This window comes from Gopherus flavomarginatus, chromosome 1 (assembly GCF_025201925.1).
Source record: "Gopherus flavomarginatus isolate rGopFla2 chromosome 1, rGopFla2.mat.asm, whole genome shotgun sequence".
Taxonomy (NCBI): domain Eukaryota; kingdom Metazoa; phylum Chordata; order Testudines; family Testudinidae; genus Gopherus; species Gopherus flavomarginatus.
In genome coordinates, this window is record NC_066617.1 from 167282031 (window position 1) to 167306072 (window position 24042).

The 24042-nt window shown below is 42.7% G+C and overlaps 2 protein-coding genes across 30 annotated transcripts in view; one reads left to right on the plus strand and one right to left on the minus strand.

Annotated features, from left to right (window-relative positions):
- TFG (trafficking from ER to golgi regulator) overlaps window positions 1–20709 on the plus strand; it is a 37880-nt gene extending 17171 nt beyond the window's left edge. For 2 of the 4 annotated variants that reach the window (XM_050960196.1, XM_050960204.1), the window contains exons 5-9: window positions 5052–5198; window positions 6558–6725; window positions 10826–10966; window positions 16881–16970; window positions 19928–20709. In XM_050960196.1, the coding sequence (XP_050816153.1) occupies window positions 5052–5198; window positions 6558–6725; window positions 10826–10966; window positions 16881–16970; window positions 19928–20301 (920 nt within the window). In that variant the 3' untranslated portion in view covers window positions 20302–20709. The remainder of the gene's footprint in view (window positions 1–5051; window positions 5199–6557; window positions 6726–10825; window positions 10967–16880; window positions 16971–19927) is intronic. The other 2 variants (XM_050960211.1, XM_050960220.1) reach the window with 2 other exon arrangements.
- A 430-nt stretch (window positions 20710–21139) lies between these two features.
- The window catches only part of ABI3BP (ABI family member 3 binding protein), a 325810-nt gene continuing 322907 nt past the window's right edge, over window positions 21140–24042 (minus strand). For all 26 annotated transcript variants that reach the window (XM_050956429.1, XM_050956543.1, XM_050956513.1 and 23 more), the window contains one exon: window positions 21140–22864. In XM_050956429.1, coding sequence (XP_050812386.1) covers window positions 22749–22864 — 116 coding nt within the window. In that variant the 3' untranslated portion in view covers window positions 21140–22748. The remainder of the gene's footprint in view (window positions 22865–24042) is intronic.

Below are 24042 nucleotides of genomic sequence, written 5' to 3' on the forward strand. Positions count from 1 at the left end.
ATTTGGAGCAGGCCTCCCTGGATGTCCGGATGCCCTCCACACCGGAGGCCCTGCAGGCAGCCCAGGACGTTATGTCCATGCCAGTACCAGGAGCACCGCCGATGTCGGTACCGAGCTCCAGAGGCAAGCTGCCGCTGGGATCTCTGCAGTCACCCCCGGCTTGGTACTGGTCTCGGTGGAGGGAACGTTCCCAACGCCGTTCCCTGCCCAGTGACCGTTCAGGGCAAAGTTGAAAGTGAATAGCCCTCGATGCCCATCAGGCTGTCTGGTTGGGTTCCGTCTGACCTAGACTCTCCGTACCGCTCCGCCTCGAGGAGCGAACGCTGACAAGACTGAGGCAAATGATGCCAAAAGTCCTCATCTCGAAGGGGCTATTGCAGCCGGTCGCGGCACGAACGTCGTTCCCATTCATCCTCCTGCTCCACCCCGCTACGGCGCTGCCTCCACAGCCCCAGGTGTCAGTCGCCGGCGTCTCACCATCGTGGGTCCACCTGCTGGAACCGATCGTGGAGCAGCTGTTACCGATGGTACTGGTCCTCCACGTCGGGATAGCGGTCCCATGGTCAGCATCACTCTTGGCACCACCACTCCTCCTGTTCCAGGGACAGCGGCAGGTCGTATATCAGCCTGGCCTCCCTCAGTAGTCGTCCATCAATGGGCCAAGCCAGCTGGGCCGAACAACCGGCTTCACCAGTGCCACAGCAGGTGTAGTAGCACCGGGCCCCAGGGCCGGCCTAATGGTACCAGTGGGAACTGTGGCCCCTGATTCAGCCCCCAGTGGTGGCCAGAGCCTCAGAAGGACCATCGGCCTACCTCTCCAAACCCCCGTGGAAGGAGTCAGTAGGATGTACATCCTCTGCACCGTGCCCAGACACAGACCAAGTGGTGGACCCTCCGGTGCCGGTAGATGCACAGAGTACTGAGCCGGCCTCCTCACCCTCCCCGGATGAGGCAGTTATGGCCCCTCCTCCCTCCATCCCGCAGGAGGATTTTAGGGTCCAACAAGAACTCTTAAAAAGCGTGGCATCAAGCCTCCACCTCTAAGCAGAGGAGATGGAGGAGCCCTCGGACTCCCTGTTTAATGTACTGTCCTCCTCGGCACTGGGCAGGGTGGTCTTGCCTCTCTGCGAAGGGGTGGTGAAAATTTCAAATGCCCTGTGGTAAACCCACGCCTCATTGTGTTCCGCTCTCTTAGAGATGGGGGCCAAGTATTTTCTACCCACCAAGGGGTATGAATACTTATACACCCGCCCTGCTGCTAACTCCCTGATGGTCCAGTTGGTCAACTACAGGGGACGGCAGGGCCAACCAACCCCTACCCCGAAAAATAAAGATTCAAGGAGGCTGGATTCATTTGGAAGAAAAATGTATTTGTCCTCGAGCTTCCAGTTATGGGTGGTGAACCACCAGGCTGTCCTGGGCCAGTATGAGTTCAGTCTGTGGGGCTCCCTGCCCAAGTTCGAGGACTCCCTCTAGGAGCGCAGTGGGGAAGAGTTAAAAGCACTGGTGGAGGAGGGAACAGCAGCTGCCAAGGTAAACCTGCGGGCAGCTTTGGATACAGCAGACACAGCTGCGTGGTCCATGGCCTCTGTGGTGTCCATGAGAAGGGCGTCATGGTCTGGGCTCTCCAGCGAGGCGCAGGCCTCCCTGCAGGATCTCCTGTTTGACGGCAAAGCTCTGTTTGCGGAACAAACTGATACAAAGCTGCATGGCCTGAAAGACTCCTGCACAACTTTCCAGACTCTGTCTCTCTCTGTTTTGGCTCTGGCTGAACCTAAGTTCAAGCCTCAGATGACTCCTCAGGCCACCCATTCAAAATACGAGACCGCTTATAAGAAGTTGCAGGACTATAAGAGGCGCCCACAGAGGCAGGAACACTACCAATTTACGGTCCTCCTGTTTGGCCTGTCCACTGCCCCCAGGGTATTTACAAAGTGTATGTTGGTGGTGGCGGCCTATCTCAGGTGCGGGAGGTGCAGATCGTCTCCTGTCTGGACGACTGGTTGATCAAGGATGGCTCCCAGGCGCAGCTGCGGGATCACATGGGGCTCCTTCTGTCCACGTGCAACACTTTGGGCCTGTTGGTAAACAACACCGATTCCACGTTAGTCCCAGTGCAATGCATAGAGTTTATTGGGGCAGTCCTGGACGCCTCATCAACCAGAGCCTCCCTCTCACCGGACAGGTTCAAGACCTGAAGGAGCTCATCGACATGATCACAAGGTTTCTGGTGACAACAGCCAGAGTGTGCTTCCAGCTCTTGGGTCACGTCGTCTGTATGTAGTCCGTCACGCCAGACTCAAGATGAGGCCTCTCCAGTTCTGGTTGACCTCGGAGTTCTCCTAGGCCACGGACAGGATGGACAGAGTCCTCACAGTGCCCGAGCCAATGATCACCTCCCTATGGTGATGGTCTTCCCTGAGAAACATGCTTCAAGAGGTCCCATTCAGGGGCAGGGCCCCGTCACTGGAACTGGTGTCCGACGCGGCGGACCTGGGATGGGGGGGCCCATGTGGGGAACAGTCAGACCCAAGGTCTGTGGTCAGCTCAGAGACCACATAAACGTCAAGGAGCTCAGGGTTATACTGCTGGTGTGCATGGCCTTCCACTCACATCTGGAGCGCCTGGTGGTCACGGTTCTCTTGGACAACACGGTCTTGATGTTCTACATCAACAGACAAGGCGGGGCCCAATCCTCTGTCGTCTGCTGCGAATCCCTTAGGCTCTGGGACTTTTGTATAGCCCACGACATCTGCCTACTGGCCTTCCATCTGCTGGGTGGCTAGAATGCGCGGGCGAATCGCTTGAGCACGTACTTCTCCTCTCAGCATGAGTGGTCTCTCCAGTGCACAGACTTTTCCAAGTGTGGGGAACTCCCCAGGTGGACCTATTCGTGACTTGGTAAAACTGTCGCTGTCCCCAGTTCTGCTCCGGACAGGGCGCTATCTCTGATGCCTTCCTCCTGTCTTGGTCAAGCCAGTTTCTCTGTGCCTTCCCCCCATTCCTGCTGATCAGCAAGGTCCTGGCAAAGATAAAGACAGACAAGGCCTGGGTCCTTCTGATTGCCCCAGCATGGCCCAGGCAGCATTGGTATGGGACCTTCACGGGCCTGGCGGTCGCTCCACCATGGCTGTTGCTGTCCTGCTTGGACCTGCTCTCCCAGCACCAGGGCCGCCGCCTCCACCTCAGCGTAGCGGCACTCCACCTCATGGCGTGGCTGCTCAGTGGTTAGGTAGGAAGGAAAGGACATGCTCGGAAGGGGTTTAGTGCATCTTCCTAGAAAGCAGGTGGCACTCCATGTGCCGAGCCTACTTGGCAAAGTGGTCTCGGTTTTCCAGATGGGCAGAAAAGTGGGGCGTTTCCCCATTGGCTGCCTCAATTCAGCTTATTCTGGACTACCTCCTTCACCTTAGAGCCCAGGGCCTGGCGCCCTTGTCAGTCAAGGCGCACCTAGCGGTCATATCGGCCTTCCATCTGCAGGTGCAGGACCACACGGTGTTCTCCCATGCTATGACTAGCTGATTTCTTAAGGGGTTGGATTGTCTCTTCCTGTGTGTTGGGGGCCCCCAGTCCCTCAGTGGGACTTAAACCTGGTGTTGGTTCGTCTCCATGGGGCCCCTGTTTGAGCTGCAAGCCACGTGCTCCTGGTCACACCTCTCGTGAAAGGTGGCCTTCCTGCTTGCGATCACGTCGGCTAGGCAGGACTTGGAACTTGGGGACCTGACCTCTGAGCCCCCGTACATGGTGTTTCATAAAGATAAAGCCCCATGTGTTCAGTGAGGAGCGCTGCCCGCTGGATGTGAAATGGGCTCTGGCTTTTTATCTGGAGTGGACTAAGCTGTTCAGAAAGTCCTCGCAGTTGTTCATCGCCTCGGCCGAGCACATGAAAGGTCGGCCAATCTCCACTCAGCGGCTCTCCCAACTGGATCACCACGTGCATCAGTACCTGTTATGACCTGGCAGGAGTCCCTTTACCACCAATTGTGAAGGTGCATGCGACTAGGGCGCAGGCCTCGTCGGCTGCCTTTTTGGCCCATGTCCCCATTCAAGATATTTGTAGGGTTGCCACGTGGCCTTCAGTTCGCATGTTAACCTTGCACTATGCCATTATCTCTCAGACCAGGGAGAACGCCAGGTTCGGCAGGGCTGTTCTCCATCCCGAGAATTTGCGAACTCCTACCCACCTCCAATAGATACAGCTTGGAATCATCTATTGTGGAATACACATGAGCAATCACTCAAAGAAGAAAAGACAGTTACCTTTTCTGTAACTATTGTTCTTTGAGTTGTGTTGCTCTTGTCTATTCCACATCCCGCCCTCCTTCCCCTCTGTCGGAGTTGTCTGGCAAGAAGGAACTGAGGGTGGGAGGAGCGCGCAGCGCCCCTTATACTGCGTCATGGAGGTGCCACTCCACGAGTCGCTAGGGCACTCCCTACAGGTACTGCTAGGGGGAGAAACTTCTGTCACCGGTGCACGTGGCGAGCAGCACACCTATTGTGGAATAGATATTAGCAACACATCTCGAACACCAGTTACGGAAAAGGTAACTTGTCTTTTTTGCACAGATATTAGAATATGGTAGTTTGTATTTTGTAAACTGGTCCTGACTCTTTTAAGGGACACTGCCAACGTAAACATGACAAAACAATTTTTTACCTACTGTTTACAATTAACAGTTAAGTTGCTGCAACTGAAAGATCAGAAAAAAATTGTTAACTGAAAAAGAATGAATTCTTGGTTGACCTAAGCATATTACAGGCTGGTGCGTGCACATGTCTCCATACAGCTCTGGTAATATGCAATAAGGAGCCAAATTGGGTTGTTGTAAATGTGCATTTTGGACTAGTGTGAGATTATAGTCTGTTTTCACTCGTGACCTACAGTACATGTGATTTTTAAACTCCCTTCCACAAAACAGAGACAGAGATGTTCTTCTTTATGCTTGACATCTAGGAATACTATTGTATAAGAAAGCTGTTTAACCTGTGTTTGCACAAATAATTGTTACTATGTTCCCTCAGAGTTCATTTCTTTAATTACTATTTTATAGTTAATGGGCAGCCAAGACCTCTAGAATCCAATCAGGTGAAATATCTCCGTCGAGAGCTGATAGAACTTCGTAACAAAGTGAATCGCTTGTTGGATTGTTTGGAACCACCTGCTGAACCAGGGCTTTCCACCAGCCTGCCTGAAAATGGTAGGTCGGGCGTTTTACTGGTAAAGAATTATCTGAGTCAAACTGTGTGCTCTTACATACAGTAAAAAGGGAATCTTGCCTAATTCTCTCAGTCTGCAAACTGGTCCTCGGTTGCTGTTTTAGAAACTTAAATTGCTAGTGGCCTTAAGGTTACTTACTTACTTTAAGTCAAGCACAGTCTTTTAACAAGTAGGAGTATTGTACCAAGTTAAGAAACAGTGACTGACTGTTTCCTAACTGGTTACTTTGAAGATTTCAAGTATTATCTGTCAGAGTACTCTTAAATTTTATTTAGATCATTTAAACTCCCCTGTAAGTAGCAATATGCTTATTTTGCAGATGGGGGGAGAGTGCGGAGTGGAGGCTAGAAAGCGAATGACTTTTACCCAGTCATTGCTTGGAACTAAGTTTAGAACTCAAGAACCCCTGGTTTAGTCCTTTGCTCAGTCTTTTAGATAACACAGCCTTTCTGATGCCTAAAAGATGTGATGTTTCTTAAATATGAAACAAAACAAATATTAATGTTTAAGCTGCAGTTCTCAGGGTGTGTGGCATTTTATGTGGATTAATAACCAGCTGAGAGAGGCTGATTTGAAGCATCAGCTACTAATCCCTGGAAAAGGATCTGAGCCTAAGTAGTTGCTCCATTTTTACTTAATAGCAGCAATGTGTCTGACATATGGATTTTCTGGGGGTACTGCAATTTCATTTTGATAAGTACGAAGAACTGTACCTTGCTAGTCACCTTAACTGAACCCTCCTTTGAAGAATAAAATAATAATACCCAATCAGAGACACAATAATGACAACACTTAGTATATGGAACTCTCCTGACTGTTTTCCCTCTGTTGGGCAGCTTCATTGGGGGTTCTCTGGTTGCTGTCATATGCTGGGACAATTTAGAAAAGTAGGCACTTGCTGCGGGTGGGGGTAGAAGTCTTGGGATCTCAGTTTTTTTATTATTTGTATTACCATACAGCCTAGGAGCCCCAGTCAGGAACCAGGAACCCACTATGCTCGGCGCTGTACAAATAGAACAAAAATGGGCCCTCCCCCAAAGAGCTTACTGTCTAAATAAGTTTGTGTACTATGACGTTCTGCTTCAGAAGTGAGTTAGGACTGAACCAATTTCTGTTGACCTCTATAGTAGGTATGTAGATAAGCTTCATTCTCCAGTTATTCTGATGTCAACTTCAAGTTGTGTGTGCAGCTCTTAAAATTTACTGTGCAAGTTTATATATATGAGCAGCCATGGAACATTTAACTTCACTGTTTCCTTGTCACAGAATGGTATTTCAAATTGATAAGACTTCTTAATTGGTGTATGTAATAGAAACAAATCTGTTGCTGTGTTAATAGATGCTGTTGATGGTAGTGAAGAAAAACCTGCTGCTACTGACTCTTCTGTCAAGCCATCTACTCAAGTTATAGCAGCAAGTATGTCTGCTTTTGATCCATTAAAAAATCAAGATGAAATCAGCAAAAATGTCATGTCAGCATTTGGGCTGACAGATGATCAGGTGTCGGGTAAGGATATATATTTTATTGAAAATAAAGCACAACAGATTTTCATTGTTGGCAGTTAAAACTTCAGTCTTGTTATGAAATAAAGACTTCATAGTATGAATGTGCTAATTACTATTTCCATTCAGTACTTTTGTTTTTAGAGTTCCAGCATATGGTAGTTTTAAAGTGCCTGGGTTGAATTGGCTTACAAATTCTGATGGAATATATGTAACAAACTTATATTGCATCATTTTTAGTTATGTGGAGAGCAAAAATAGCTTACAGTAGTTTAAAACAATCCGCTTACTATTAATAGAAAGTTTGGCGCCTATGCAAATAAGTGGACACTGTATTTAAATCCAGGGATTTGCACCTGCTTATGCAAGTTAAACTAAAGGCCTAAGAGGTTCAGACTATTGATGTTACTTAAGTGAGATTTAAAAAAACAAACAAACAAACAAAAAAAACCCTCCTTCCCTTTTTTTTCCAGATAAACTTTTCTCTTCCACTTTCATTTACGGTGAGCTTTGAGTCAAATTTCACTTTCAGAGTTTCACGCATTTGCACAAAAATGCAATGTAAAGTGGCAAGTACTGGTCAGAATTAAAAAAACAAACTCACTCCAAACTTCCCGATTACTATTTTAAATAAACATTACTAATGATTATCCTTAATTTCTACCAGCACTAAATTTTGTTTAAAGGATATAACAAAAGAAGCAATCATTTGCCAATTTATTTGCTAAGTGTCATTGTTCATCATAGCATTGTTACTAATTTAAGTCTTATGGCAATGGTACCTTCAGAGCTAGTATCAGTGCAAAAGTAGGACAGTACAGGTACTAAATACTGACTACACTTGATCGTCAGCTGCTTCAAACATGTCAGATGTTGTTGAAATTAATATATACAATGTCATCTTAAACCCCTATATGAAAACTAAGGTAACTTCAAACAACCACACAACAGCATTGAAATTTGAAATTAGGTTGTCAGTCTACAGGTTTGTTTTCTGTGTCTAGATTTTACAGCTCTGATGATAATTTATGTGGGATTATCCAAAGTGCTGAAATTGGAGTAAAAGAGATTAAGAGCCAAGGGGCAACCTTGGAGCCAGATCCTATAAGGGCCACCACCTGCACTGAGTTTCAGTGGTTTAACTGCAAGTTGTGGGAGCTCAGTTTAGGCTTTTTAATTTGGAAATTCCTTGTTTTGTTGGCTCAAACATCTATTGCATTTAATGTGGGTGCTCTAAATTCAAAACAGCTTAATATCTCCCATTTTTATATTTATTAAAGTGGCAAGAAAACCCTTTATAAACAGTAATTTGATATGAAGTAAAATTGGAATCAAATTCTTCTCCTTATGCCAAAAAATTTGCCAAACTAAGACCATCATTTCCTGTAAGCTTCCATTTTAGAACTGTTATTCATCACTTAGCATATCCTTTTGTTAGGATTAATGAAGTCATTCAGCAAAAGGATTTTTTTAAGACTCCTTCTGAACAAAGAAATAAGACTGGAAATATTGACCATATTCATGTGCAGATGGCAGAGAACGCCATTATTTGTTAGAAACAAGAGTGAACGGATACTGTTAAAACCAAACCTTCACATTAAGACCATTAACAGTATTCTATAAATGCTGACATCCAGTAACTAATCATTGATTTTAAAATAATCATAAAAATGTTGGCCGTATTTCCCTATAGTTGTACATGCCTTATAGTAATTCATAAAAAAAGTCACTGATTCATACTGATGACTAGAAAACATGATCAATTGTTGCTATTTGCTGCTTGATCTTAAAGCGTGTGTCCTTGGCACTTATTTCTGCTGTGTTTGGCCAATGGGAATGTCTTGTAGAAGTCTCTCTCTTTTTTTTTTTCCCCCTCCTTCAGGAGCAAGAACACCCCTCTCTGCCCCCCCAACCCCACCCCCCATATGTTCTTGGGCATCTGGGTGAGGAGGCTGTGGAACTTGGGGAGGAGGGCAGTTGGTTACACACCTGCACCTCAACCATATGCTGGAGCATATCAGTTTGATCCACCAGTTGTCTCAGCATTGCAGCCTGTCTCCGCTCATCATGCTGCCGCCACTGCTTCTCTTGATCCCGTCACCTCTCATCTCGCGCGTCCCTCCTGTCCTCGTATTCATTTTGTGCTTTCCTGGACTCTGACATTGTTTGCCTCCACGTATTCTGCTGGGATCTTTCAGTGCAGGAGGACTGCATGAGCTCAGAGAACATTTAATCGCGAGTGCGTTTTTTTCGCCGCCTTGTCTGTGCTAGCGTCTGGGATGGAGATAATAGTGGTAGTGTTGAAACATTTGCAGCTGCAGGAGGAAAAAAGAGAGAGTTGGGTTGACCATTTAAAATGAGGTGGCCATTTAAAAGGAGTGGCTGTGGTTTTCGGGTTAACATGCAGCACAAACCCAACTAAACCCCCTCTCGCACCTAAGTCTCTGAGATGATCACCCCTCTCCCTGCTACGTGACTAACAGCGGGGATGATTTCTTTTCAGCCGTAGGCACACAGCTCAGTAGGAACGGCCACCTCTGAATGTTCCCTTAATAAAATTCCCCTGTTTCAACCAGGTGACCATGAATGATCTCTCTCTTCTGAGGATAACACAGAGAGATGAACAGATGTTGCTTGACTGCATTCCAGTAGCTTTACTGGCCACGAATACATCCCAAGTCTTCAGGGCAAATTAATCATTAAACACGCTTGCTTTTAAACCATGTATTATATTTACAAAGGTACACTCACCAGGGGCCTTCTCCGCCTTCAAGGTCCGGGAGCCCAGGTTGGCAGGGTAATGTCTCCAGGGTGATAAACAGTTCCTCGCTGTTGGGGAGAACAGTTTCTCTGCTTGCCTGCTGTGTGCTATCTTCAACCTCCTCCTCATCATCATCTTTCTCCCTGTTGTGAGAGACTCTCTTGCAGGAGTCCACATACAGGGGTGGGGTAGTTGTAGGGGGACCCCCTTGAATTGAATGCAGCACATGATAGAAGCAGCATGTCTGGGGGTCTGACCCGGAGTGGCCATTTGCTTCTTTGTTTTTTTTGGTAGACTTGCCCGAGCTCCTTAAATTTCATGCGTCACTGCAGCGGGTCCCTGTTATAGCCTCTGTCCTTCATGCCCTTGAATATTTTTTAGAAATATTTTGGCATTTCGTCTTTTGGAACAGAGTTCTGATAGCACAGATTTGTCTCCTCATACAGCGATTAGATCGAGTACCTCCTGTTCGGTCCATGCTGGAGCTCTTTTGCGATTCTGGGACTCCATGATCACCTCTGCTATGAGCTCTACATGGTCACCTGTGCTGATGAGCTTGCCATGTTGGCCAAACAGGAAATAAAATTCAGAAGTTCATGGGGCTTTTCCTGTCTACCTGGCCAGTGCATCTGAGTTGAGAGTGCTGTCCAGAGCGGTCACAATGGAGCACTCTGGGATAGCTCCCGGAGGCCAGTACCATATAATTGCATCCACACTACCCCCAAATTTGACCCGGCGATGTCGATTTCAGCACTTTAAGCTCCTTAAGGAGTCCCTTTGAAGTTAGTGGAACTACTTGTGCATTGGGTTGATAGGATTGGGGCATTAGTTTGTAAGCCTCAGATCAAAATGTACATAATTATACATTGTGTTTTTTCAGTTAGGTATTCCAGAGCATTTTACAGCCTTAAAATATCCAGAATCCACCTAGTCTTTGTGACTTCAAACTGTTCATTAGCATCCAAGTGACTATTTTTCCCCACTATATTTTCAAAATTGCCATGGCAGTTAATTATTTTCAGACTAAAACCTGCTCTATCCTTGCTGGGTGTAGAAACCCCAAAATACTGAAAACAAACCCCTCCCCCCATCTGCCAATCAAATACATATTTACCCTAGGAAATCGTGGTAAATCACCCCAGCAGTTATTTTCCAAGTAGACTGGGTTTTGAATTTAGACTGCATGGACTGTGCTGCGAAGTAGAGTTTAAACTTTTTCAAATGTAAAGCTGTGCAAAACTGGAAAGTACTTGATGCAGAAAAGATATTTTATTCAGTTTAAGAATATCAAATCTTTTTGCTTGTTTATTTCCCATGCTTACTATATTCTCTTGCTCCCCCAGGACCACCTAGTGCCCCTGTAGAAGAGCGTTCAGGAACACCTGATAGCATTGCTTCCTCCTCTTCTGCAGCCCACCCACCTGGGGTTCAGCCGCAGCAGCCAGCGTATGCAGGAAGTCAGCCACCAACTGGTCAGATGGAAGGTGAGCAGTAACTTACATCATGAAAATTGCAGTCAGACTTCAATAATTGAGGATTGTCATGTTTTACATTAAAAGGTTACATTAGAACTTTAAATGGCACATCTAATACTATATATGACTAGGAATCTTCTAGGGAGTATCAGACTTTAAAGGCCACGATTCCCCCCATTAGAATATAGTTTTTTAAAGATTCAATGTTAAAACAGTAGATGGTGCTGTAGCTTTGTCTTAAAAGTCAGATGGTACTGAAAAATAATAGGAACATTACTACAGTAATTACTGTAACACTTCAGTAGTAAAATTAGTGTAGATGTAAACGTCATTGTAAAAATCGACAGGAATGTTAGCTATTCCAGATGTCAAATTTTACATTAGAAGTGTTTGAAAGTCTAACTTGTACTTGTTACTTTCTGTGCTGTATTTGTCACTTTTACAGTAAATATGGGGGAATCTGTTAGAAATGCTGGTCTGTATACTACAAAGTAAGCAATTATACACTTAATGTGCAAATTATGTTGTTTAGTGCATGTTCCTTAGAGGACAGAGACAAATTTACTGTCCTGTCCAAAAATCCAGGCCAGCTCAGCTGTTAATGCTCTAATATACATTGTATAATGCTATATGGTTCTGTCATAGAGTATTGTAATGGCCTTCATAATGACCTGCCAATAATTCTCCCAATGTTTGGTTCAGAATCATGTAGCCATTGTGATGGTTTGTAGCTGTTGTTATCCTGCTAACTTTCTTCAAATGGCTTACTTAGATCTTACTTTAAAAATTCCATGTAAGATCTAGACTTCGGCATTCAAAGCCCTTTATTGTACCATGTGCCCTTCTTTTTGTGATTTGACTTAATGTGCACATGCTTGAAATCTCCATTGTATTCAAGTTCTTTTGGTTCTACATTGTCACTTGCAAAAACACTAACATGCATGTTGTCCCTTTTGATGGAAATCTATTCCAGGAAGGACCTGCTGTGCTCCCTCTACTTTATTTTAAGATGCAGCTTAAAGATCTTTCTCTAATATTCTTAATTTGACTTTTTTTTTAACTTGTGGGGCAGAATTGCATCCTTGTTTTGCTTTCTATCCTGTATATTGCAATCTACAGATCAGTGTTCGGCAGGTGAGTGTAGCAAATACTGAAGAAGGTGATGAAGGTATCCCAATATCATGTGGCTAGCAAGGAAGGTTTTAGGACTCAAATATGTAAGGTACCCATAGAACCAAGGAGAGAAATACGTAAACTTGAAATTGGCTGATAAGAGCCAAGTGCTCATAATATAATTACAAAGTGTCACTTTTTTTGTGTGGATTGGAAACAATATATTAATATATGCTGTTTATTAATATTAACCAAATAGTAACACTTTGTTGAGCTGCTGTCTTGGATTCAGTAACACCACACATCTGAACACCTCTGCTTTGTTGCTTGCAGCATCATCCTTTTGTTTGATAATTCTGTTTGAGTAGTTGGCTCCTGGGACTTGTGCTGTAGATGCTTTTGGACACTAGCAATTTTAGATCAGGCAGAAAATGTAATTGAAAAGTAAGCACTGTAACTCTAAGCTGCTAACAACTTATTTTGTCAGCAGTTCTGTGGGAAAGGAAGTCAAATGGAGAAAAACAAGGTGTGGGTTTTTACATGTTGACTTAAAATAGAATTAAGTAACAAGGTAAAGGTTTTAAATTGCTAGTACAGGTCTGGAACTGTTGTCATTTGTCAATGTCAAGTGAGTGAAAAATCACTCACTGACATGCTGGAGAGAGGCAGAAGACGCAATGAAAACTGCAGCACAAATCTTGGGTTTTCCCACTATAGATAATTGGTCATAGTGAGAATACCTTTTAAAACAATGTAGCGTGGTTTAGAAGCATGTGGAACACACATTCTTGGTATCATTTACCAAAATTAAATTGAGACAAATACAAGGGTTTGTGTTCGTTAAACTACTCATATCTTTTTTACAGACCTATTTATATTTCATTACATGTATAAGTGTTAAAATAAAAAAACGGAATTTTCTATAAGTCCTTTCTTGCCTCTCCCAAATTCTGCTATTTCATTTAATGGAGGTGATTTTATTTTCTTCACATAATTTTATTTTCAAAATAGGATTCTAGGTAGTTTCCTCACTGGGAAGAGATTAGAGATCACAGGTATTGCACTTTGGTCATCACAAATATAAGTGTGTGTTGTGGCTCATTCCTTGATGCATAAATACAGAGCCTTGTCCACTTGCAAATAATGGTCGCTTTCTTTATTGCTAATATTTATTTTATTTCCAATATAAATGTTAGATTGATGGGACTGAAAGCTTTGAATAGTGTTTTCTACTTTCAAAAACTGTTACTTTTATTGGGGGTAGTGGTGTATTAGTTTCTTTCCAGCTGAGCATAGTGAGAATTCTTTTTCCTTTGTTTATGTTCTTGTTTTCTACAACAGGGCACTAAATGTTTTAGTTGCAGACCAATTTGAAACATTGTTTCAATTTAAAACACCATCTCCGTTGCTGTTATATCTCTAAATTGCTCTATCACGTTTATTTACCTCAGATTCATCAGTCTACATTTATCACATCCTTTGTACTTGAAATATTGCAGTAGCTGTTATTCTTGTACATCAAATAAACTCTAACATAGGATTATTTTGGGTGTTGAGACTTATGAATGATTCTTGAGTTCCTGATTTCTAGTCATTCCTTGTTTTCTTACTGGAAATTTTCATGAAACATTTAATTGATTTCAATTAAGATTCATTTAAACCAACTGTTTATGCAGACGTGGCAGCATTTTAGTAGTGGGTAAAGTAAATCATGCACTAATAGATCATAAGTTTGTAAAGCACTTCAGGATCTTCCTGTCTGATAGGTGCTATACAAATGAGAGATCCATGTGCCAGGTGTCGTCTAAAGTAACGTGAAACAGCTGTCTCTGAACGTGAGAAAATCTATAACAAATGCAGGGACTGTTAAACTGTAGAATGCTTAACTTGTTAGTGTTTTCATTTGTGCTGTGCAGCACTTCGCTTTGTATTATTCAGTGCGCTTTGCTTTCAGACTGGCCGTAGTAGAATGTTCATATAGCTTCAGTAACTGTATGCCCACACGAGGATCTTTACTGTTACTAGTTTCATTTGTGATGTGTAGAAACAAGACACGAGTAGCAAATTTCATAGTGAGATACTTCTTATGCAGCATTTTTTGTGGAGGCCAAATTCTCCTTGCTGATTCCTCTCGAGTCCCCCATCCCTTTGAATCCAGTAAATTTTCGGTTGACAGAACCGCTGATAAGCATTCTCGTACTTCTAACCAAGGTGCCTCAACCTTGGAGGGCCCACTCTGGAGGTGAGAACTTATTTTCCGTGTCCATTCAGCTCTTTGCTTCTGCAGCAGGTGCCAGTGGTTGCATTTTTGATACAGTCACTAGTGACTGTACAGGCACAACCAGCTTCCTTCAAGTAGCCTGCCAAACAGAGGTCTGACAGGAAAGACTTCCAGTGATTACATGTAGGGCTTGGTCTGAAATGGTGATAGAGGTGAGAGTCTCTCCAGTACCCTCATCAAATACCCTAGTTAGTTTCTTATCTTTTTACTTGTCTCACATTGTTCCCAACTAAATTTTTAAGTTTCTTGGACTGAGACAAGAAAAGATGCTTTTAAGTTCCTCAGGTGTAACTTTGATGATTGATGACAGATTTAACTCATTTTTCCCCATTCCCCACCAACATGAATGGCGTAGGAGCCTTTTCAGAGAATGGGATGGGGGAGAGGCCTCATCAGTGTCATGATGAGTGAGAAGGCTCCCGGTTAGGAAGTACTTTAAGCCTCTCTAAGAGGGAGTGTTGCTAAAGAAGAAGATAGAAGCTTTCTTCCTAATGGCAACCACCACCACATCAGGGAACATGACAGAACCACTTCCTTAAGCTTCGCTCCCTAGTTGAGCTTTTTACTTTGGCTTATGGCTCAGTACTCATGTTTCTAAAGGTCTCATTGTCTTTCTACTATCCCCTTCTATTTAAAAGATGGCCAGTACGTTCCTCTCTGTTGTTTCTCTTATGATTCTCTTCCCCCGCTATGTGTGTTATTTTACTTGATGTAATCCTGAGTGGAACTCTGCATAAAGAATTTGGAAAGAGGTATCTTTCTTTTATTCACTCCCTTTCATTTAGCTAATGCAGACCTACACTTCTGCACCAAAACCAAACTCTTGGTCTTATTTGAACAGCCTGATTTTTATTGATAACTGAGGGATGTGTCAGACATCATTTCTGAATATGGAGCACTTACTGTCTTAGACAAAGTGCCCTAGAAATAAATGATCACTAGCAGACTAATTCCACAGTGTTGACAAATGTCAGTGTAAAACCCTTTCCTAGGCTATCACTAAACAAAGGAGGTAAAAACTAACACTTTTTCTTCTGATCAGTAAAGGTAAGAGCCTCTGCTTTCTTTCTCTGTCCATTCCCTTGCTGAGATTTTTACCTTGGTGTGAGATACCACAAAATAAGGCATGTAAATTGTTGTTTAAAACCTTTCCAACCCCTCTGCATGACATAGATTCAAGACCACTTGGTAGATTTGCTCCTTTTTTCCTATCTCCGGTCCAGAGATTAGCGTTTATTTTCCTTTTGGCAGCTTGAGACTCCCCTTTTGTTAAATGTGCACAAGACAGCAGATAGTGGAGTTGTAAAACGTGAGATTTTACTGTTGGATTTTTTTCTGTGGACTTTGCCTACAGAATTGGAATGTAAATAGCATTGATCCTTTTGCATTTTTTTTAAAAAGTGGAGGTATATAAAAATTGTATGTCATTGCTGTTGGTGAGGGCGGAGGCGACTTACAGCCAGTTCTCATGATTGTGACTCTTGATCTAGTCTTCATGTGGAATAGCTCAAAAGGTACAGAAGTTAATCATTTCGCTTCTTTTGCAGTTTTCCTCAGATTTTTGCAGCAGAAATAGTAAATGGTACACTAACATGTAGTGGACATAGTGCTGTCAGCTATGTCTGCCAAAGCTAAGCCAAACATGAGGTTTGGCAGCCACACCTTGGTTTCTTCTTTGCATAGTATTTGTGCAGTGGAGGAGGGTTGAAAAGTAGACCCCTCAAGCTCAACAGAGCACAGACCAAGGAAATTGATTTCAATAGCAGATTTAACAAAACCCAAAAAAACAGAAAAAGCAAACACTAAAGTGCAAAGTTAGCCTAAGAAAACTGAAATACAGCATTGAATTTAGCAAATAAAATATTAAAATGGAACTTCTGATCTTATGCATATGGTTTTCTTTAAAAGTATGTACTCCTGGGCCTCTTGGAAAACTTGGCTTACAGCAGGCTGAATATGCTAAAGGATGTCTGGAATATGAGATTAGAGTGAATAATGTACCATTCTCCTTAGAATACTGCCCATAGAAAACATGTTAGAACCGTGGTATAAACAGGCAGACAGTGGAGATTAAAGAGGAAAACACCCTAGTTTTTTAAAGCCCTATTTATTAAGATCCTTTATTAAACAATAAAAACATCATTAGCCCTGAGCTAAATCACTGTTAATTATGGCACATGATACTTCTTGTATCACATATACAGCCTCTCCAAAACCCACAATCTGTTAAGAAAAAATGTGTGTTTACCGGGCTTTGCAGGTTAAATAAAACATACTTCTTGTTAGACCAATATTGTGGGATCTGTACAGACAAGTGCCTGCTAGTGGAACACCTTGTAACCAACCTTTAGACAGAAGCATTCTACGATCTCTTGTAGTAATTCCCTGTTTTTAAAAATGTGCTATAGGATGGGCTTGGACACCCAAATTGCTTCTTAGCCGTTGTCCACCAGACTGTTGTGTATGATGTCAGATTTTGGGCCTCAGGTACTGTGTTCCTTTACTAAAAATCGTGTTTTTAATGTATAGGCCAGATGTATCAACAGTACCAACAGGCCGGTTATCCTGCTCAGCAGCCACAAGTTCAGCCTCAGCAACAATATGGTGTGCAGTATCCAGGTAAGCAGCTGCTGTTTTCAAATTTCTGTGTAGGTACAGAATAGGATCACTACATTTTTCTTAGTGCCAAAGTATTAATTTCACTTGAGTGGCAGTGCAAGGTGCTGAACATCCTTAATTTCCATTGACGTCAGCGGGATTAGAGGGCATTCAGCAGCTCCTTAAAATATATTGCCCTTAATTTGTCAGTATTTCTGTTCACCTAGCAATAAAGTTTATGCTGATGTTTGATTTCCTAACATTCAATGCTACTTGATACTGAACCAGAGAGGATTTTTCGGGGTTACCCAACAGAATGCCTTGTTACAAAGACAAACAAATTGAAAGAAAATTGCCTTTAGACAGCTTCTTACCTCCTTACAATGTTTTTAGTTCTGTTGGAAAAAAAGATGAAATACTCCCTCTGATGCCTCTAGCGAGTGATGCCACCCAGCCCAATAAATTGTACAAGAAAATGCCTCAGCGTCTCACTAGCTTACAAATCAAATACAGCACCCAAACTGAGGCTTTTCCATTAGTTCACATTTGGTATGAATACTGGATTGTACCAGTTCTTCTGTATTTATCTAAACTGTCACCCAAAAGAAACTAGTTTCCAGGACTGATTTAAAACAACTGTAGAAGTCAATAGTACTTGAACTTAAACTCTCACTGTTTTTTTCTATCAGCAGAATACTTTAATGCTGTGACCTTGTGCTACATGATTGAGGGAGTGAAACTGAATAAAAAGCTAGGCTTCTACAGGGCCCTCAAAAGAAAAAATATTAGGCTTACTTTCAGTTCAAAGACATGGAAAAAGGGAACTTTGAATTTCCTTTTAAATCATACAATATCTAATTGATCCTAGTAATAATGCAGTTCAGCTATTTAGTTATTGAGACAGTAATCAATTAATAAAGGTATTTATTCATCCTTTCAGATACTGCAGAGTAACACTGCTCTGATCCCATAACCCTATGAAAAGTTTCATAAAGGCCAGTAGACAAATATCAGTATGAGCATCTCTGCCAGTTGTTTTAAACTTACATTGCAGGAAATTGGTACAATGTAAATTCGGTGTGTGCATGTCTTTAGTGTTTAATCACATACCAAGTTTTATCTCACTCATAAAACGCAAACCTTTGCAGAACACATACACAAGGAATAGGAATTGTTTGTTTCTGTATGGATGAAGCTGTTGCTGTTTTAGAAACATATATGTAGCAAAGTGCACTAATTTGAAGAGTTTAATTTACTTTCAAGAATAGACTGTTTATCCTTTGCATAACTGGTAAGCAAGCCTTGAAACTTGGTTTGGGCAAGAGCTTTGGAAACTTCAGACATGGAGATTTGTTGTTCTCAGTGTGTCGTCTTGTTCCTCCTCTCAGCACTCTAAGCTGTGGCTAACTGCTCTGTGTAGACACACATGCACCCCTCCCCCACCCCCTTGCAAAATTCATGATTTGAAGACAGTGTCAGACCTCCTGAAACCTAATTTCAGCAGAGGTAGGAGGATCTGTCTGATGCTTTCCAGGCTTGAGATTTGAATGGTTCTTCTAGTTTCCAAGCTAGATTTACTCATCCTTAATAGTAACACACTAGCAGACTCATCTGGTATTCTACTAGAAGAGTTTCTATGAAGGTTTGATATATTGTGGGAGTTCTACTTTCTCAAACTTCACAACTTTCTAAAAGTGTCAGTGAAACAAAACAAATTTGGAAACCTCAAATTGCAATGAACTGTTTTTCTAAAGAGATTTATTTTCATGCCTGGATTAATGTGCCAAGGTAGGGCTCCTCATAAATAAACTCTTCACAGATGGCAGTCAAGGTAGATCTATACCCTTTCCCTCTGTAGCTTTCATTCCTTGATCCTCATCGGAGGGATTGGACTTGTTTTGAATATTCCTCCCTCTACCTCCTTTCAAGCAGCACTTCCCCTAACAGTGGGTTATAGTTCCCATTCTCCTCTTCTGGCAGATGGGCTTGGCATAGTGCTGACTTTTGGTCATGCCAATGAAAATGGAACTTTTGAAAGGTTTGTTTCACGAGTAAATGTTGTTGAGGCCAGTTTCAAGGTGAGTTCAAAATTTACTCCAATGCATTTCTTCAATCCTTATTTTCTATCTTCAGGGCTGTGCATTTTTAATAATTCTTATGTATCTGGTGTTTAATGCTGACAGGATTCCAGTCAATGGAGAGATTTCATTGCAAGTAGCTGCAGGTGTGTTTCATGATAGAGATAAAAGAAGCTCTCAATTTATAGAAGGATTTTTGTTGTTTATATCGCCAGTCTGAGAAATTCCCAGGGAAGCTGCTTTTACACAAATAAATCACATTTGGGACATATTAAACTGATGGCAGCAGCAGTTGTACCTTAAGTGCTGTTCTGCAAATGCTTTGACATTTGTAATCTTTGATTTATCTTTAGCTAATGAATACCAGAAGTTGAGAACCAAACAAAACACTAGGCAGTGATTTAGGTGTAAATTCAGTGCAAGTATTCTGCACTGACTTATGATCTACTGACTGAAAGAAACAAAGTTAAAGCACCTGTCCCAAATGAAACTTTGCTTTTCAGTGTACATTTGAGACCTTTACATTCCTTCATAATGTGAAATTGAAGAGTCTGTATACTATTTTCCCCTTGTTTCTCAAATAGAAACCTTGGGAATAATTATCAGGTATGAAACCTATAATCAAGGTTGTCTTTTGGTCTGAAGTAAAAACTCTTTCCCATTACTAGAAAATGTTCCATTTTAGCACACCACAGACAGTTAGTGTTTGTCATGGACAAGAAAAAGTTCATTACCATCCAGCTGTGTCTGTTGCATATGTCAAACCTCAGGATTGTTTCTTGTGCTTATTAGCGATTGCTCAAGTATCTGTTTATAAGGAAATAATCACTTTCTCAAAGCAAATATGCTGCTTTATTTTCACCTAATTGTATTGCTTTGTTGTTTGTTTTGTCTTTCTAGCAGGCTACAGCCAGCAGCCTGCTCCTCAACAAGGACAGCAGTTCCAAGGATACAGTCAGCAGGCATCACAAGGTCCTGCTCCTGGCTTTCCTGCTCAGCCTCAGCAACTGTCTGCTCAGCATCAGCAACAGTACCAGGCAAGCTCCTACCCAGCACAGAACTATACTACACAAGCCTCCCAGCCTGCTAATTATAATGTGGCCCCTGCTTCCCAAGCTGCAATGGCTCCAAGCCAGGCAGGCGCATATCAACCAAGGCCAGGTTTCACGCCACCCCCTGGCGTGACTCCCCCTCCAAGTGGGCCTAACCCTTATGCACGCAACCGTCCTCCCTTTGCTCAGGGCTATACTCAGCCAGGACCTGGCTACCGATAAGGAAGCTCAGCTGCTGAATGACACAAGTAGCTATTAACTACTACATCCTAACAGATTCCAATATTTAAAATTGGTATTGATGTTCCAAAACAATGAGAAAAGTCAGAGCATTCTTTGTGTTGTTGGAACAAAAGACCAAATGAATCTTATTTCCTGCTTTAAAATATATCCGCTTCCTACTTAGATTTTGGGGTTTTGGAAACACTTCCTAAAATGTTTGTAAGGTGATTGAGATTCTAGCTTGCCTTGTTTGAAAGAAATTAAAATGCTAGTTGGAAATTTAGCCCACTTATCAGGCTTGTTTTTACTGATAACATGTACTAAATTAGACCCACTCTGGAATTAAAACTAGGTATTATGTATAAATTGTAACATTCACATTGAACGCTAATAAAAATATTGAATCCAGTACTTGTTTTTTTAATTATTAAGCACATTTCTTTTTACAGGCATACCTGTCAGCCTATGACCTATTCTTGCCAGCCATAAGGGAAAGGATATTTAAAAAAAAAAAAAGTAGTTACCTGCGACACATACAGATTGCTTTTGCATATGCTGCATTCAGGACTAACTCTTGTCACTGATTACCAAATCACATTAGTTTTCACTGCATTAATACAGCTCACACTGAGTGACATAGCAGTGGCTTTAAACCGTCATTTGGTGGAAGGTTTGACTTGATAGAAATTTTTTAGTGTTTATATTCCTTGGTGAGCCTGGAAACATTATTATTTTTTTTTAAACGCAAACCTTTTGCCAGCTGGAGGGAGTAATTCTACAAACTTCATTCTGAGTCCAGAAAAAAACCAATCAGCGCCTGTAATAAAACCCCCAGGTGCAAACCCAATAGCCCTCACTTACAAGGAAAACCAGTTTAAAGAGCTGTGCAAACCTAATGGAAATATTTCAAGAAACCCTGACCCTTCAGGTTCTTCTTACTGTAGTGATGGTTCATTCAGAAAACGATTGACAGAGTAGGTGAGACGTGCTTGTAATGTAGCCTCTTCTGATGAGAAAAGGCTGCCAGTTTGGTGCTCCCTTTCACCCACCGTTTTGTCTCAATGTACAACACTTGAGTAGAAAACCAGTCTATATAAAACAACTTTACATGAGTAAAAAATATTTTATTAGAGTACAGTGTACCTGCAATGTACTTTATAAGGCATTTTCTACAAATGACATTTCTTTGGTGTTCCTGTTCATACCTTTTAAAAACAATGAATAAACATCCTGCTTAAAAAAATCTCTTTATTTAGTTCATAAATGTTCAAGCAATACAACATCTAGTATTTTGGGAAGGGAAGAAAGGGTAAGTAGATTTTCAGTGGAACTACTATAAAGTAATTTTGAAAAAATTAATTTCACTCTACTTTGCCCCTTGTCTCACACTAATAATTCTTTGAAAAAGCTCTTTTTTCACTAAAGCAAACCTGATTGTGCTTTAAAGACTGGTATTTCAAGCATATCCTCCTATACCTCATTGCATTCTGTGGTGCTATACATTAGGCCTGCAAAGTAGTTCATCAAAACTTCAGAAAACTCACTGCAATAGAGGCAGATTTGACTTCTGTTCCCCATGCACAATGCCTATCTGAAAGCCTGATTAAGTAAAAATACTATTAATCAACTTGGCATGGAGTACCACCAAAGCTAATCAGGTTCTATTTTAAGTAGCAACTGTGTTTAGGGACACTGCCTGGTCATGGGTTAAAATTATAGGATATGTTTCTACTATTGAGTTTCTTGTTGACAGAATCTACACTTCTGTCATAGAGTTGAAGCTCTGCTTTTTTTAAAAAATTAGAATTCCTTTCTTGGTGCTAAAGCATTAAAATATAACAAGCTTTCTTCCAATTTTGGCAAGAGCACAAATTGTCTAGTTAGCTGTAAGGGGAAAAGCTCTTCAATCTGAGAATTTATAAATTACAGAAGTCAGTTTGAGAGCTTTCCCCGTATACTTAAATTATTGAATTAGACTTTACGGAATTACCAAGACAGGTAGCATAGGACACTATATATTTCAGTAACAATCAGAATGCATATCTAAAATTAAATGTATACTGCAGTTTCATGATCAGCTTTGCCATAACTCTCCCTCAAAATATTTATTACAACATTGTGATAAATAATATACAAACTGTATCTTTTAAAATACCATATAAACTGTACCTTGATACCCACAATATAGGGAGCCAGCTTCCCCAGACCTTATCCTATGACATGTGCTTATCTTGCTTTTTGGTAAAATGGAGTAATATAGTAAGCAGCCTATGCTATTAAACACAATGCAGTATTGTCATTAGAGTTTTATAAACTTTATACATAGGTAAACATGTATAAATGACAGGAAGGCCATAAACATTTCCATCACTGAATTTGTTGGGGGGGGGGGTGGGTAAGGGCAGGGTAGTGATAGACCTTCTTTCATTTTCAAGTTCATGTAGCAGCTACCATTTACCAGGTATTGAAGTTCCACACTCGTACCAATGAACATAGGTAATATGGGTCTCTCCACCTATTTTTCCAAACTTGACAGGTTCCTGGCGAACTGCTCTGAAGAAGCCTAATAAACAGCAAGGAAAGGCTTAGTACAGGGCGGGGAGAAAAAGACACTACCTTCCAAAGGTGGCTCCTGATTCTCAGAGGGAGTTTATCTGACTTCAGAAGCTCAGTGGAAAGTTCAGCCCTTACCAACTGCTTGAATACCATGAGCTGAATTTAGACACATACCATAGCCAATCAGAGAAAATAGTTTGTCCAGCAGCACACAACAATAATCTATTCTGGACAAGTTGTGGGGAGAAGAGGAAACAACCCCTGCCATCCTGGGGGAGGGGGAAGGGGTGGCACAGCTTGCCTTCTCTGGGGCCTCCCTATCCAGAATGCACATGGTGAATAGGCAGGAAGTGGAACACTCACTCTCCCTGTTGCCACTGAAAGTGCTTGTGGGGGAGGAGGGGAGAATCAGGGCTTGTCTACATCAGAAAGTTGCAGCGCTGGTGAGGGAGTTACAGCGCTGCAACTTAGGAGGTGTACACATCTGCAGGGCACCACCAGCGCTGCAACTCCCTGTTTGCAGCGCTGGCCGTACTCCCGTTTTGTCTCGGGTGTAGAGGATCCAGCGCTGGTGATCCAGCGCTGGTAATCAAGTATAGTCACTTACCAGCGCTTTTCTTGACCTCCGTGGAATAAGCAGGTATCCCAGCACACCTGAGGAAGCCTCTGGTAATCAAGCTGGTCTCCTTCCCCGGCTTGCTCTCGCGTTCCCCGAACCCCGAGCAAGCAGGTCTCCTTCCCTGCGGTTTGCAGGGTGGTTCGCGGAACGCGAGAGCAAACCGGGAAAGGAGACCAGCTTCGCCGCGGTTTGCTCTCGCGGTCCCCGAACCCCGAGCAAGCAGGTCTCCTTCCCTGAGGTTTGCTGGGTGGTTCCGGGAAGGCGAGAGCAAACCGGGGAAGGAGACCAGCTTCGCCGCGGTTTGCTCTCGCGTTCCGCGAACCACCGTGCAAACCGCAGGGAAGGAGACCTGCTTGCTCGGGGGTTCGGCGAACGCGAGAGCAAACCGGGGAAGGAGACCAGCTTCGCCGCGGTTTGCTCTCGCGTTCCGCGAACCACCCTGCAAACCGCAGGGAAGGAGACCTGCTTGTTCGGGGAACGCGAGAGCAAACCGCGGCGAAGCTGGTCTCCTTCCCCGGTTTGCTCTCGCGTTCGCCGAACCCCCGAGCAAGCAGGTCTCCTTCCCT